At 37.8% G+C, this 17,953-nt stretch overlaps 1 protein-coding gene across 2 annotated transcripts in view; it reads right to left on the reverse strand.

Moving 5' to 3' along the window:
• The window catches only part of LOC134347155 (splicing regulatory glutamine/lysine-rich protein 1-like), an 82,666-nt gene that overhangs the window by 46,037 nt on the left and 18,676 nt on the right, over nt 1–17,953 (reverse strand). For both annotated transcript variants that reach the window (XM_063049364.1, XM_063049363.1), the window contains exons 2-3: nt 7,708–7,841; nt 729–844 (exon numbers count right to left, since the gene is read on the reverse strand). In XM_063049364.1, the coding sequence (XP_062905434.1) occupies nt 729–844; nt 7,708–7,841 (250 nt within the window). The remainder of the gene's footprint in view (nt 1–728; nt 845–7,707; nt 7,842–17,953) is intronic.

Raw genomic sequence — 17,953 nt, forward strand, 5'->3', positions numbered from 1 at the left:
TCATGCTCTCTGCACATTAAAAAAATTTTTTTATCACTTTTCCAGTTCGGATGAAAGACCCTTGTATGACCCATTGACTCTACTTCTCATCTCCACTGACGCAGCTTGATCAGTTAAAATATTTTCAGCATTCTTTGTTTCAGTTTTCAAACATCTGCTTTTCTTTGATCCATCTGCAGTTGCTTACCAGGTTAAGTAACACCATGACCCGCAAATTCTCATTCTTTTATTCAGAAGTATTCTTGCTCCTCCCTAGCTCTGTAATTTCCCCTCACAATGATCCTCTGAGATAACTGCTCTTTTCCATTTTACTAAATCAACTACTACATTATTCTGTTGATATGGCCTTAAGCTCTGGAATTTCTTCCACATGTTTTGCCTCTCTTTTCTCCTTTTAAATCTCTTTGAAGTCCACTGTTTTAACTAAGCCTTTGGACATTTGCCCAAAACACGTTTAAGTGCTTTAACCACATTTATTGTTTAATACAGCTTCTGAGAAGCACCTTGTGTTAGCTTGCCATGCTAAAGGGGCCATGTAAACACAAGCAATTTTTATAGGATGAGTGACTAAAAAACAGATAAAATAAGTTTAATGGAGTATTTAAAAGACATTCAACTTTTGCATTAATTTCATATATCCAAGCTTATATTTGTTATCTTCAATTAAAATGCAATACAAATAATAGAAAAAATTCCACAGGCACTTGAGGTATTAAAATATCACTCACAGAAGCCAAAGGGTTTGAAGTAGGTACTGGGAGCAAACCTGCACCAGATATCAGTCCTGTAACAGAAGTGGCAGGAGCCAAAAGAGGCAAGGCTTTGGATTCATCTGGGATTTTACCTGTGAAAGAAGCAACACAATTACTTAGGGTAATGGAATTTTTTTTTTAAATTGAGATTTTTTTTGCTCCCCATCTCAACAGCACAGATTGACTAATCTGAGAGCTCACTTCTAGATCCTTCCAAATATATACAAACATAAAGATGTCTTTTAACCTACTCTGTAATAAGATTAAAAGTGCAAAACTGTATGCAACCATATATTACAGGAAAATTTGTTTTAAAATTTAAAAATGTAGACAATAATTTAACACTTTGAGCTATGGTCACCTGTACTTGAAACTTATTGGTCATGTACCATACGATATCAAGCATGGACGTTTTCCCCAGGCGATCACTCTCAGTGTTCGAAAGTTGTGTTACACACGACAACCGTTCATGTTGGCTGCATCACTACTAGCACACAGAACATCAGATACAGAAAAGAAGAACATTTTTTAAAATTCTTTTTTTTAGTCCCCAATAAAATGACATAGCCAAAATCCGAGAACTGATTTTTTAAAAAATTAAAAACCAGTTAAACACTCACAGCAAGAAACTATAATTGTTTACTTATGAGATTACAACTGTTTCATATAATGATATTCAGGGCAAATTGAGTTAAAAGTTACAGTTCTAATGTTTGTTGTCTGTTTATTCAATAAGGTGTCAAATAGTGCATGTGTGCCTCAACACAAATGGCTTCACAGTTAACTGGATTTCAGTTACTCTGGTAATAAAAAGGGGTGGACTAACTGCATTCCAAGATGCATACAGTCCTTAGGTGGCTATTTTATATTTTTCTAGCTTCTTTGCACAGAGACAACAATGGACAGAATTTCTTCCATCCTAACCCTGCGGTCTGCATAGCAGAAATCAACTAATTTTCTGGAGCATAACTTTGTTGTGTAGTTGCTGAGATGAAAAAGTCCTTGCAAAGTAAGTGTTCTATAACTCTCAATGGGAAAGTGGTACAAGACAATATCTGAAGTCTCTCTATTGATTGGAAGTTACTTCTAAATCTGTAACTCCTGTCGCTAAGCAAAAATCAGGTTAATAAGTTCATACAGGATATGAAGAAATAATTGGGTTTGTCTGCCTTAATAAACAAAAAATTGAAATTTCATAAATATGAACTAAACAAAGAAATTTTGCAACAATGGAAATTCCCTTTTTCAAATTAATTAATTATATCCAGCACAAAAGCCGCAAAATAAAATAATTGACCCATCAATTGAGCCTGTGTTTCACAGGATAAAAATCCATGTTAACAGCACTATTGTAGCTCACACGCACTTTCAATTCTAACTTGTGTGTCAGAAAAAAGCCAAATCTGTTACTTACTCTGCTGTGCACAGCTCAGGCATGACATTGAACTGTCATTATTAACTATAAGATGGAGAATAAGCAAGAGTATGCAAGGGGAAAATGCGAAATAAGAAAACAGAGAGGAACCAAGTAAGTCGAAGCATGTTATGTAGCAGCATGAGACATAAAAAAAGAACAAATGAGAATGGTAGAAAGGAAGTGTAAAGATCAGATATTTAAAAGAGGAGCAATAAGCAAAAGTCAACAGAGGCAGGAAAGGATTAAGAAAAGAAATGGCACTGAATGTCAGCAGAAGTGTAAACATGTTTGTCATAAACTAATTCATTATTTTTGTTTTGTTTAAAGCATGAAAGATTTAACAGCCTTAAATTTTTGCAAAGAAAACTGCGCATTAAAATTTTCAGGTTACTGGCATAATTATTAAACCTAAAGTGATTTATTAATATTAAATTTCATTTGTTTTCAAGATTCAAAATTTCAATTAAACATTTTTTTTTAAGTCCATTAGAAAAATGCAAAGGCCAGCAACCAAATCCATGTAGGAAGCTGCAAAAATTTATAGGCTGAATTGCCGATGAAATTTAACAGGACTTCATTTCAATTTCTTATAAGCTATTTCCCACCTGACAGTCAGCTGAATGTACATGCTAAACTGTGACCAGGAAGGAAAGCAAGCTAAGGGTGACACATTCATGACAAATAGAGAAGCTATTGTTGATAGTGAGCTGAGCAGGAGGAGTAGATGGTAGTGCAGGAAAAGAATCTTGGGCAACTGTAAGTGACCACAAATGGCTGAGAGAAGCCTGAAAGCTTCAAGGACTTAAAGCATCCCTGTCTCACAAAGAACTTTGGAAAAGCCTGCTAATAATTAGTATTTAGTTAACTAGGTCTCACTGCTAGGTCTCCCAATGCATGGTAATCACATGAAGCAAGAGTGAATTTTAAACTGCACTTAACTGTATTGCAAGAACCCAAACTAAATATGTTAAAGAAGAATTCTATCTTTCCAAAGTGGGCTACAATCACCACAAATCTCACCAGCACAAAAGAATTTGAAACTGATGCACAAGTGTTAAAGAGTAGAATCATGTCAGCTTATCCTCACTTGGCCCTCTTTTATTTACTGATGATCTTGATCCTGATCCTCACAATAAGAAAGTTCTGTGACGTTTCTGCTCCATAGTCCTAAGTAAATGTGACAATAGAAAGCTTCTGAAGAAGCAGTTTTTTTTGACACGACTGACACAGCTAAATTTTCAGAACATCTTGAATGATCTCACTTGCACTGGATACTACAGTCACCTAAAATGTGTCTGTCCTTAGGAGAATTTTCCTGATTTTCCATAACAACACAAGTTTACTATACTTTCCCATAAAATTCTCTTGACTTCGATTGGAAGTCAATGGACAAATGATACATGAAGGCTGTACCATGTCTGGACGAAAGAGAATACATTACCACTCTTTTTCATCTATTTGTATGCCAAATATGTTAATTTATCCACATCACTATGGGTTAGTAGAACTATTCTGAACTGCAACAGTAGGTATAAACATAGGTAAACAATGTATCCAAATTAACTACAATGCTTCATAATAATCCTCAACTTGCAGCATTAAAGAACTAACTCATCAAATGTTTATTGTGATCATCACTGAAATTTAAATGAGTTTCAGTTTGGCATTTAAATTGTAATTTCTCAAATCATAGTTTGTAATACAAATCTAACTCTCTCACTTTCTAAAAACAAGCAGTAAAAGAGTTCTACCAAGGAGTTCTGTGAGGCAATTCCTTTGAAAGTTGATAAAGAGTCCTGTGGACCTGGGAGGTCTAGAGTTTAATTTCCCACATTATGTCACTAATCCATGAACTGCGTTTAAAACCACATGGGTGGATTCTGAGTATGGATAGAATTCAGATATACTGTATTATTCTTCCACAGTACTACAGAGAATTGATGTTTCCCGCAGAACGTTAACTTTGTTTCTCTCTTCACAGATCTGATGAACATATTCAGTATTTAGTTTTCATTAACCCACTTACTTTTGTTGTCAGAGTACACATATAAACAATCACCTTTTAAGTAATACACAAAAGAGCTGTTGGCACCCAAGAAAATTGTACCCCAGCACAAATCACTGCGTACACTAGGAAAAACTGCCAAAACTTAGGTTGTAATATAAAGATACAAGTTTAGTCAATTAAGAAAAATTCTTCCACACAGTGTCATATTGAGAAACATCAATTCTTACTTTTAAAATATTATCAAGCATAATAGATTTTAGATAAGAAAAAATATCTCATATCAATTTTAGCAAGTATTATTTTAGAAATAAAGATCATATACTACACTGCATTTTTCTAGTCCAAATGCATAATCTATTTTACATTACATAATAATGTTGATAATACAAACACTGGAAAGAAAGAATTTTTTTTTAAATGGCAGGTTTTGAGTGAACTGAGAGCGCAGCCAGTATTTGTGGGAAGGCCTGAAACACAGGCAAGAAATCAGGTTCACATTTTCAACTAATTGCATTATCTGCTGTTAAAAAAAAACTTTAAAACATGAGATATTTAATAATTGATTAAAACTGAAGTCAAATAGTTTGAAAAATGCAAATGTGGTATAAAACAGATTTTTTTTGCTGCAGCTAACTTTCAATATTATCCATAAAACTTATACTGTTCTTACTTAGCAACATATACAAATAAGCAGATAGATATCATTACTCAAACAGGAAAAGGGGTCTCTCTACATACAGCATTCATAGCAAATGTTGTGGAACCAACTAGTGAAAGGTCTCAAATCAACTGAATGTTTCAATGCCGTACATTAAGTTTGTTGAAAACAAACTCTTGCAATTTAAAACATTTTATGGTTAAATGTAAATGTCAAATAACAAATAACATTTATCTTGGCATTTTAAAACAAAATGTTATAATTAATTCTTCCACAAAAAAAAACTGACTCCCAATATAAACATACACACACACATGCCCACACACAATCTCTCTCTCTCTCTCTCACACACACACACACACACACACACGCGCATGCTGCACATCAGGCACTAATTTATTAAACAGCATTTTAGTTAGAGAACATTTACAAACACAGTACAGAAACAGAAAAGGATTAAAATGCCTAAAGAGAAGACGCATACAAGGGACAAATAAAAAAAAGACAGGGCATCCATCTTGGAAGAGGTCGACGGGCAGTCTCCAGTCATTATTCCCCCCGTGAAGGCTTTGCTTGGTTGGCAGCATTAGTGGCATGGCAAACAATGCCTACAGTAGGCAAGTGCACAGGTCTGCCTTCGCCAGTCTAGTCATCTACTAATGCACACACATCACAGAGAAAACATACAAAACCAAATTAATATTGGTACTGGGATTCCATCTACCATTCAATATGGTTAATAAAGAAAAACCTTAAGTTAATTAAAATGTATTTCAAATTACCGGAAAACATTATATACCTGCAGGAAAAGAACCAGCCACTGGTTTGGCTTTTATGAAAGAAAATGTAGCTATTTATTGCTCCAAAGCCATAATACTGAACCACCTTTTAGAATTGTAATGTAGTGTCAACATAAATATATGAAAGCAATTAAAAATTGCTCAGCTAACTTAACACTGTACAAATACTACATTTTTGTATATTTGTACGGAACACAAAAATCCATTTATTCCTATAGGATGGCAAACCATTTATTATTGAAATGGCATATAAAGTCATAAATATTAATTTTCAAGTGTTTAAAAAATGTAATTTTCATATATATATATATATATATATATACACCAAGATTTCTAACTCTGAAAAGGTTCATTTAATGTTAGCTTTCAATACGCATTTCAAAGTAAGCCTTTATCTGCCATACCATCTTTGCCGTTTACACAATAACATCAGCAAGACAGCATTTGCATTAGTAACAGTTATCTGTCAAAGTAATTATATGAAGGATAAAGTAAGGATAGAGAATGTTTTCAAAAACACACCTTAAAAATGTTTACAAGTGAATTCTTGTTAATTATGATATGAACACAAGGTCCAGCATCATAATTTCACTTGTAGGCTTTCTTTTCAAACTCTGCTTTGAACAGTTAACACTTACGACTATTATGGAGAAAGCAACTGATGCAAATTTAATGGAACTTCACTTGGGAATTACAAATTCCTCAGCAACCTTGAAACCTGCGCACACCAGCTAATTAATATTAATTTTTCCAGCCAGTTAACAACATTATTTGTAACTGTATGTGGAAATACACATATATTTTGAATAGTTAATCTAAAAACGTAATTTACATCATTTATTCCTATTATGCTGGCCACTGACTTCTCTAGCTTTTAAAAAAAATGTGTACCTAATTTATACAGCTTCATTCTTAGGTCTGTTATTTGCCAGTAATCAGGGTTAAAATGGAACCTTTCTCAAGTCCGCACCATTCAAGTACAGCCTTTTCACTATGATAAAACAAATTAGAAGATACAACCTATAGATTTATTCCAAAACCACTTCTGGTTTACTTTAACAAAGTTAATTAATTTATTTTTGTATGTTTTATACTGCATTTATACATTTTGCAATCTTACCTCTTGCTTAATAAATTAATATTGTGGGAAAAAATTGGCATATTGAAAATAAAAATTGATATATTAATAGTTTTGTTCAAGTACAGGTTATCCCACAACTAGCATCATTATAAGCACTATTTTAGTCTTTAATTAAGCTGTATAATTATTAATTCAGAATAAATTGCATCAAAGTCCTTTTTGAAAAGAAATCCTATATACCTATTTGTCACAACTGTTTCACTTTATTTAGTTTTTGGTCATATTACTATTTAAAAAACATAGGTCTGTCACAAAAATATGATTTTGAATAACCTGACACAGCTTGCATAAGGTGTGTCGCTATTTCAAAATATTTTATCATGACTAAAATTAGTGGGCTAAATAGATTTCCACAAAAATAAGTGCTAGAACAAAATGCAAGTGATATTTTGAAGACTGAAGCTATATGTACAATATCAGTAATGAATGCATTCAAACAGATATACAAAACTTCTTGCCTGTTACTTTAATGAAAATAGATACAGGAGTGGACTATAATATCATTGCAAAAATAAAGGAGTGCATTCAGACATTAATTACTAATTCTGCACATTAAAGTCCAAGTCTCCTTTTATTCTGTCAGTCTGGGTTTAAAACATCATGGCACAATTGAATTTTGGTCAGAGACATGAGCTAAGGAAAGAAATGTGGATGTGGAAGTGGGCCTTGGATGCACGTACTCAATCACAGAATAAGAGTTCTGGTTTCCCTGCCATGAATTGTTGGGGCATGCTTTTGCAATATTCAGAGTTCCATCAACCTACTTCTTATTTTTCTTAATGTACATATTGTACTAGATAACAGAATAATCTGTGATAAATGTGATAAAGTCCACTGTCCACTTCCAAGAAACTTTCTCTCAGCTAAACAGAGGATACATAATTAAAAGTCTGAGAGCTCATGAATTTGCAACAAAGCCTTCAATACCTACCTTCATTAAAGGGTACAACAATCAGGCCTCTGTCTATAAAAACCACGTTTGTTAGATGCTGGGCCACACCAACACTCACGGGATCGTGATATTTAATGTAACATACCCTTGACGAAACTGGGATAGGTGAATTGCTGTAAGGGAGAACAGGAGGTAATCAGTTAACTAAAATTATTACAACAGATTCCTACATGGCAGCTGAATTTCCCCTTCATTTGTGCTCACCATGTGCAATAAACCACTGTAGAATGCTGAACACGTTATAGTGATCAGGAAACAGTTAAATCTGAGACAGAAAGGGAGGTGACAAGGGAGAGATGCTACGACAACCAGCTCCAAAATGCGGAACAAATAGCATTTTAAAAATGTACTCTTAAGACACAGGCAAGGCCAATATTTAGCAAATATACTGTTGAGGGAAGGGCATTTTTTTTTAAACACGAGGTAGTAATTTAATATTCCACCTTAGAGACAATTAAGTAAATTGCATTGACTAGAGACTGGAATTAGGAAATAGTAGTCTGGTAAGACAAGAGGTTTCTTAAGGAATTTTAGTGGGCTCACTGTCGACATCTACCTGTTACATTGCTAAGGTTAAGCATTGGCTTGTCTGTTTGTTTGGTCCTGGCCAACCAATTACTACAATGAAATCCAATAGATGCTGCTGCACACAAGATAGAAGACCACATAATGAGCGTTTCAACAACAAAAGATAACTGGATCACAGAATTCAACCCTCTGCTTGGAAGTTACACATTCTGTTCTTAGTTTATACACATCTGTTGGGCTTACATGATGCAGGAAATTTGGACAAACACATTACATTAATAAAGACAAAGTAAGCATTTCAGTATCTTTTTAGCTAAATATACCTGTGATGTAGTAGAAATACAGCGAGTGTAGTACTGTTACCATGCCCAAGTATTGTTTTAACAATTTATCAATTGATAATTTGCTTGATCAGAAAAGCTTACAACATATACACAAATATTACAGCACACATACATTTAAAATGAGTACAAATGCTTCATCTCAAATTAATCAGAATTCTGTCAAGAGCACAGAATTTAGGAACAATATAAATGAACTCTAGTCTTACTGCTTCACTTAATGATCTAACCATGTAAATGTATATAAAGACACATCACAATTGTTCCTTAACTGCAGTTATTACTACTATTAAAAGCCCTCTCCATAAAAAGACCTTACCATTCCCAAACATGGACCAGCTTTCATGGTCGTTGCGACACTGCAATGTGTAAGATTAAAGGAATATAGGTTCCAAAGGAGATAGCAATCAAACATTAACCAAAATACAAGTTAAAAAATCATAACCTAACTTTAGAAATATGCATAATTCCAAAAACTTCACACACAAAATGCTAAAGGAACTCAGCAAGTCAAACAGAATTTATGAAAAGGAATAAACAGTCAACACAGCCCCTTCCAACAATCAAAGAAACCATATGGTTTCCAAGAGCTTGCTTCTTTACCTGAATAATGGCAAAGTTACATAAAACGATCCAACTATACTCAATACTACACACACCTATTACTTCAATACTCAGTAATGATCACCAAAATGTTACATGCAGAAGCATCAGCTGAGGGTAACATTAAGCAAAACTAAGATTCACCTGCTCCAAAACTACCCAATAATCACATGGTAACGATACCCAAAGGGTGACTGATACACCGAAAGCCAGCCCGATAACCACTTTGAATAGAAAACAAATCTATCACATTTATAATTAATAATATTTGGAGCATGCATGGAGGAGTTTGTTATTATTTTGGAATTAATTTCAGCAAAACCCAAAGTGCTACATTATGCAAATATCATCACACACTGCCTACCTGTTAAATGAGTTGCTTACATTCTATTCCTGGGTTTTCAGTGAAAGCTGACCACAAAAATAAAAGCAATGAAATACAAGATAGAGATAAAAGATGAATTGATTACAAGACTATGATAAATAAATATAGATAAAAATCACTTATTTAACAGTTAATTTATCTTTTACCTGCACATAGATAAAAGATGTTCTGTTGCATTTTGGAATTGCATATATTTATATAAATATACACACTATGAAAATGCAACACAACAAACTTTATTAGAATGACAACTAATTCACTTGTTAGAACTTTCAGTTGAATGTCAAATTATTTTTAAAAAATAATTCACTTGGAGGTTCTATTGCTATGTGGAAACAAATAATTCCTAATCATCTCAAAAACTACAAAAGTTCTAGTCACCCCGCCAGTAATTTTGAGTGTTTTTTTTACACTACTCAAGTTCAAAGATGCTTTCAGGGAGATTCTAAGCTAACTTGGCAGCAGGACAGGAACTTGAAATAGGAAGTCGAGAAACAAAGTTGGGAAAAACAAAGCTGGACAAATTAAAAACTAACAATATAAAGGGCAAACAAGAGAAAATCTACAGATGCTGGAAATCCAAGCAATACACACAAAATGCTGGAGGAACTCAGCAGACAAGGCAGCATCTATGGAAAAAAGCAGTTGACATTTCAGGCCGAAACCCTTCAGCAGGACTGTAGAAAAAAGGTTGAGGCGTAGATTTGAAAGATGGGGGAAGGGGAGAGAGAAACACCAGGCGATAGGTGAAACTGGGAGAGGGAGAGATGAAGCAAAGAGCTAGGAAGTTGACTGGTGAAAGAGACGGAAGGCCATGAAAGAAAGAAAAAAGGGCGGGTGGAGCACCAGAGGGAGGCAATGGGTGGGCAAGGAGATAACATAAGAGAATGAGGGAGGGAAAAGGGAATGGGAAATGGGGAAACGATGAAGGGGATGGGGAGGCACTACTGGAAGTTTGAGAAATCGATGTTCATGCCACCAGGCTGAAGGCTACCCAAACGTTCCTCCAACCTAGGTGTGGCCTTATCACAACAGTGGAGGAGGCCATGGAAGAACATCGGATTGGGAATGGGAAGTAGAATTAAAATGGGTGGCCAATGGGAGATCCCGCTTGTTCTGACAGTCAGAGTGTAGATACTCAGCGAAGCAGTCTCTCAATCTACGTCAGGTCTCACCAATATACAGAAGGCCACACCAAGAGCACCAAAAACAATATACGACCCCAAGAGATTCACAGGTGAAGCACTTGTTCCACTTGCAAGGAAAAGTGTCAGGAGGGAAATCAGTGGGGAGAGGCAAACAGACAAAGGAGTCGCGTAAGGAGTGATCCCTGCGGAAAGCAAAAAGTGGGGGGTGGGGGGGGAGGGAAAGATGTGTTTGGTGGTGCGATCCAGTTGGAGGTGGCGGAAGTTTCGGAGAATTAGGTGCTGGACGCAGAGGGTGTGAGGTGGTAGGTGAGGACAAGAGGAACCCTATCCCTGGTAGAGTAGCAAGACGATGGGGTAAGAGCAGACATGCATGAAATGGAAGAGATGCAGTTGAGGGCAGCGTTGATGGTGGAGGAAGGGATGCCCCTTTCTTTGAAAAAGGAGGACACCTCCTTTATTCTAGAATGAAAAGCTTCATCCTGAAAGCAGATGTGTCGGAGACAGAGGAATTGAGAGAAAGGAGATGGCGTTTTCACAAGTAGCAAGGTGGGACAAGGTATAGTCCATGTAGCTGTGAGAGTCCATTGGTCTATAAGAGACATCGGTAGATAAGCTGTCTCCGAAGACAGAGACAGTGAGCTCGAGAAAGGGAAGGGAAGTGTCAGAAATGGACCAGGTGAATTTGAGGGCAGGGTGGAAGTTGGAGGCAAAGCGGATGAAATCGACAAGTTCAGCACCGGTGCAGGAAGCAGCACCAATGCAGTTGTAGATGTAGCATAGTAAATATAAAGGTCAAGTTTCCTGGCAGTTTGAAGAACTCTCCAAGCAATTGTCTATTTTAGATTTATCCCTGTACAGTGAGATTATCTTATTCTAAAGAAGTCCAAGGAAAGAGAGATAATAATATGCTGTGTATTCTTCTTAATTCAGACACACTGAGTCCAGTGTTAGTCCAATTACCCAAAGTTTAATGAAAATAGTTAAAATGTTACTAAATGACAAACTATTGTTTAAGTAAAAAATTATGTGTTTAAATGAAAAACAGAACAAATTACAACACTATCATTACTACTACAGTTATATTAAACTGTGTATTAGTTCCTAATTGTTATCGATGGAGGAATCGATCCAGAGCATATTGTCATGTTCATTTGATTTTGACTGCAAATGAACAAAATCAGCACAATGCAGATAACCGACTGCCTTCATACAATCCTTTCGACAAATCTCCATTTTCATTGTGACATTCAAGGTGGTTGTGGATACCTTCAAATTCCTCATAGTGCCTAACTTGAAGTAGTGAAATTGTTTTGATTTTCACTCCTGCTGTTTCTGCCATCTCCAAGCCTGAATGTTTGAAAAAGCAGTGAGAAAATAGTTCTGAATTGTATGGCTGCTTATTTCTCACCAACTATTGGTAACGAAATCACTGCTCTTTGATCACAAACACACATACAGCTGACTCTATTTAAAAACTGTTCATTCTAAGCATGGTACAATGTCTTATGCCCATGCAACTGATGCTAGGTAGAAACTGTTCGGCAACACTCTCCTGCCCCCGTTAGGTGGCATAGTGTTCCAAATAAAAGAAGGGATTGCTGGCTATGGTCTTGAATTGCTTTTGTTCTTTTGCCCCATTTAACCGATGGCCCAATTAACTGGAATCCACTGTAATTTGAAATTAAGTTGGTTGAAAATTCACCCTGCCAAAGACAGTCAATTGCTAGCATTTGAAGAACTACACAATTTGACAGAACTGAATTCCTTCAAGACACAAATGCATGACAGGAAAAGTGGTCCAACCAAGGATCACAGGAGAAACAGTATCAAATTCAAGCAAAAACCTGAAAAAGCTACAGTACTGTGCAAAAGTCTTAAGGCACATGTAAAACAAAAATCTGTACAGTGAAGATGCTTTCAAAAATAATGGAAGGAAAAGTTTCAAAATATCAATGTTTTCTTTGAAGAGCAGTATACAGTAAAAAAAAGACGAAACCAAATCGATATTTGGTGTGAACATCCTTTGCCTTTAAAACTGCATCAATTCTTTTAAGTACACTGTTGTGTAGTTTCATAAAGAAAATCAGCTGGTAGGTTGTCCCAAGCATCTGGGAAAACTTACCACAGCTCTTCCAACAACTTTGGCTGTCCTCCTTGCTTGTCTTTCCAGGTAATCTCAAACAGCCTTGATGATAAGACCATAGACCTTAAGATATAGGAGCAGAATTCGGCCATTTGGCCCATTGAGTTTGCACTGTCATTTCATCATTTCTGATCCATTTTCCCGCTCAACCCCAATCTCCTGCCTTCCTCCTGACAAATCAAGAATCTTCCAACCACTTCCTTTAACGTACATAAAGACCTGGCCTCTACAGCTGCCTATAGCAACGAATTCCACAGATTCACCATTCTCCGGCTAAAGAAATTCCTCCTCACCTCTGTTCTAAAAGGATACCCCTCTATTCTAAGGCTGTGTCCTCTAGTCTTAGACTCTCGCGCCATAGGAAACATCCTCTCCAAATCATTCTTCTGAATTCTAGTGAATACAGGCCCAGAGCAATCAAAAGCTCTCCATATGACAAGGCATTCAATACCGGAATCATTTTTGTGAACCTCCTATGATCCCCTCCAGTTTCAACACATCCTAAGGTGCCTAAAACTGCTCACAACACTTCAAGTGAGACCTCACCAGTGCTTCATAAAGTCTCAACATTACATCCTTGCTTTTATATTCTCGTTCTCTTGAAATGAATGCTAACAAAGCACTTGCCTGCCACACCACAGACTCCCAACCTGCAAATTAACCTTTAGAAAATCCTGCACAAGGACTCCCAAGTCTCTTTGCACCTCAGTTTTTTGTATTTTCTCTCCATATAGAAAATCATCAATCCCTTCATTTCTTCTGCCAAAGTGCATGATTATACACTTCCCATTGTATTCCATCTGCCATTTCATTGCCATTCTCCTAATCTAAGTTCTTCCGTAGCCTCTCTGTACCTGCCCCTCAAGCTATCTTCATATCATCTACAAACTTTTCAACAAAGCCATCAATTCAGTCATCCAAATCGCTGACAAATAACGTAAAAAGAAACAGTCCCAACCCAAACCCCTGTTGCACCAGTAGTAACTGGCAGCCAGCAAGAAAAGGCTCTTTGTATTTCCACTCAAAAAATGCTGGTGAACGCAGCAGGCCAGGCAGCATCTATAGGAAGAGGTACGGTCAACGTTTCGGGCCAAGACCCTTTGTCAGGACTGCTGCATTCACCAGCAATTTTTGTGTGTGTTGCTTCAATTTCCAGCATCTGCAGATTTCCTCGTGTTTGTATTTCCACTCTCTGCTTCTTGCCGATCAGGCACTGCTTTACCTGTGCTTGAACATTTCTTGTAATACCATGGGCTTGTAGCTTATTAAGCAGCTTCATGTATGGCACCTTGTCAAAAGCCTTCTGAAAGTCCAAGTACACATCATCAACCAATTCTCCTTTGTCTAACCAGCTTGTTATTTCTTCAAAGAATTCCAACACGTTTGTCAGGCAAGATTTTCCCTTGAGGAAACCATGCTGACTACAGCCTACAGTATTTTATCATATGCCTCCAAGTACCCCAAAACCACACTTCTGGCAATCGACTCCAACATCTTTCCAACCACTAAGGTCAGACTAACTGGCCCATAAATTCCTTTCTTCTGCCTTGAAAGATCATTACTAATGCCTCCAAGATCTCTCAGCCACCTTTTCAGAACTCTAGGGTCCACACCATCTGGTCCAGGTGACCTATCTACCTTCAGACCTTTCAGTTTCCTAAGAACTTTCTCCCTAGTAATGGTAACTTCACACACTTCAAGACCGCTGACACCTAGAACTTCCGCCAGTGAAGACTGATGCAAAATACTTATATAATTCATCCACCATTTCCTTGTCCCCCATTACTACCTCTCCAGCATCTCCACTCTCACCTCTTTTTTACACTCTATGTATCTGAAAAAAGTTGAGATCTGAATGACGTTGAGATCAGGGCTCTGTGGTGGCCATATCATCTGTTGCAGAATGCCTGTTATTCTTTTCACTGTAGAACATCCTTTATGACCCTGGTCACTGTCCAGAATGATGTTGGGGCTGATCAGATGCCTCCTTGATGGTACTGTGTGACATAGAAACATAGAAACACAGAAAATAGGTGCAGGAGTAGGCCATTCGGCCCTTCGAGCCTGCACCGCCATTTATTATGATCATGGCTGATCATCCAACTCAGAACCCTGCCCCAGCCTTCCCTCCATACCCCCTGACTCCCGTAGCCACAAGGGCCATATCTAACTCCCTCTTAAATATAGCCAATGAACTGGCCTCAACTGTTTCCTGTGGCAGAGAATTCCACAGATTCACCACTCTCTGTGTGAAGAAGTTTTTCCTAATCTCGGTCCTAAAAGGCTTCCCCTCTATCCTCAAACTGTGGCCCCTCGTTCTGGACTTCCCCAACATCGGGAACAATCTTCCTGCATCTAGCCTGTCCAATCCCTTTAGGATCTTATACGTTTCAATCAGATCCCCCCTCAATCTTCTAAATTCCAACGAGTACAAGCCCAGTTCATCCAGTCTTTCTTCATATGAAAGTCCTGCCATCCCAGGAATCAATCTGGTGAACCTTCTTTGTACTCCCTCTAAGGCAAGGATGTCTTTCCTCAGATTAGGGGACCAAAACTGCACATAATACTCCAGGTGTGGTCTCACCAAGCCCTTGTACAACTGCAGTAGTACCTCCCTGCTCCTGTACTCGAATCCTCTCGCTATAAATGCCAGCATACCATTCGCCTTTTTCACCGCCTGCTGTACCTGCATGCCCACTTTCAATGACTGGTGTGTAATGACACCCAGGTCTCGTTGCACCTCCCCTTTTCCTAATCGGCCACCATTCAGATAATAATCTGTTTTCCTATTTTTGCCACCAAAGTGGATAACTTCACATTTATCCACATTAAATTGCATCTGCCATGAATTTGCCCACTCACCCAACCTATCCAGGTCACCCTGCATCCTCTTAGCACCCTCCTCACAGCTAACACTGCCACCCAGCTTCGTGTCATCCGCAAACTTGGAGATGCTGCATTTAATTCCCTCATCCAAGTCATTAATATATATTGTAAACAACTGGGGTCCCAGCACTGAGCCTTGCGGTACCCCACTAGTCACTGCCTGCCATTCTGAAAAGGTCCCGTTTATTCACACTCTTTGCTTCCTGTCTGCTAACCAATTCTCCACCCACACCAATACCTTACCCCCAATACCGTGTGCTTTAAGTTTGCACACTAATCTCCTGTGTGGGACCTTGTCAAAAGCCTTTTGAAAATCCAAATATATACCACACCCACTGGTTCTCCCCTATCCACTCTACTAGTTACATCCTCAAAAAATTCTATGAGATTCGTCAGACATGATTTTCCTTTCACAAATCCATGCTGACTTTGTCCGATCATTTCACCGCTTTCCAAATGTACTGTTATCACATCTTTGATAACTGACTCTAGCAGTTTCCCCACCATCGACGTGAGGCTAACCGGTCTATAATTCCCCGGTTTCTCTCTCCCTCCTTTTTTAAAAAGTGGAGTTACATTAGCCACCCTCCAATCCTCAGGAACTAGCCCAGAATCTAAAGAGTTTTGAAAAATTATCACTAATGCATCCACTATTTCTTGGGCTACTTCCTTAAGCACTCTAGGATGCAGACCATCTGGCCCTGGGGATTTATCTGCCCTCAATCCCTTCAATTTACCTAACACCACTTCCCTACTAACATGTATTTCGCTCAGTTCCTCCATCTCACTGGACCCTCTGTCCCCTACTATTTCTGGAAGATTATTTATGTCCTCCTTAGTGAAGACAGAACCAAAGTAATTATTCAATTGGTCTGCCATGTCCTTGCTCCCCATAATCAATTCACCTGTTTCTGTCTGCAGGGGACCTACATTTGTCTTTACCAGTCTTTTCCTTTTTACATATCTATAAAAGCTTTTACAGTCCGTTTTTATGTTCCCTGCCAGTTTTCTCTCATAATCTTTTTTCCCCTTCCTAATTAAGCCCTTTGTCCTCCTCTGCTGAACTCTGAATTTCTCCCAGTCCTCAGGTGAGCCACTTTCTCTGGCTAATTTGTATGCTTCTTCTTTGGAACTGATACTATCCCTAATTTCTCTTGTCAGCCATGGGTGCACTACCTTCCTTGATTTATTCTTTTGCCAAACTGGGATGAACAATTGTTGTAGTTCATCCATGCAACCTTTAAATGCCTGCCATTGCATATCCACCGTCAATCCTTTAAGTGTCATTTGCCAGTTTATCTTAGCTAATTCACGTCTCATACCTTCAAAGTTACCCCTCTTTAAGTTCAGAACCTTTGTTTCTGAATTAACTATGTCACTCTCCATCTTAATGAAGAATTCCACCATATTATGGTCACTCTTACCCAAGGGCTTCTCACGACAAGATCGCTAATTAACCCTTCCTCATTGCTCAAAACCCAGTCCAGAATAGCCTGCTCTCTGGTTGGTTCCTCGACATGTTGGTTCAAAAAACCATCCCACATACATTCCAAGAAATCCTCTTCCTTAGCACCTTTACCAATTTGGTTCACCCAATCTACATGTAGATTGAAGTCACCCATTATAACTGCTGTTCCTTTATTGCACACATTTCTAATTTCCCGTTTAATACCATCTCCGACCTCACTACTACTGTTAGGTGGCCTGTACACAACTCCCACCAGCGTCTTCTGCTCCTTAGTGTTACGCAGCTCTACCCATATCGATTCCACATCTTCCCGGCTTATGTCCTTCCTTTCTATTGCGTTAATCTCTTCTTTAACCAGCAACGCCACCCCACCTCCCCTTCCTTCATGTCTATCCCTCCTGAATATTGAATATCCCTGAACGTTGAGCTCCCATCCTTGGTCACCCTGGAGCCATGTCTCTGTGATCCCAACTATATCATAATCATTGATATAGTTATTGATATTGATATTGTGACGGATAAGGATCTTTTTAAACTTCTCATCATTGAGGATTCCGTTAATTCTGACAAGATCACCAATTCCATTTGCAGAAATGCAGCACCAAATCTGAAGGGAATTTCCACCATCCATCACTGCTGGCTGCAGACACTCATCCATTTGACGCTCTTCAGCTCTTCTACAGACAAACTGCTTCCTGTTCGAGCCAAGCATTTCAAATTATG

This window comes from Mobula hypostoma, chromosome 5, assembly GCF_963921235.1.
Source record: "Mobula hypostoma chromosome 5, sMobHyp1.1, whole genome shotgun sequence".
NCBI classification, from domain to species: Eukaryota; Metazoa; Chordata; class Chondrichthyes; order Myliobatiformes; family Myliobatidae; genus Mobula; species Mobula hypostoma.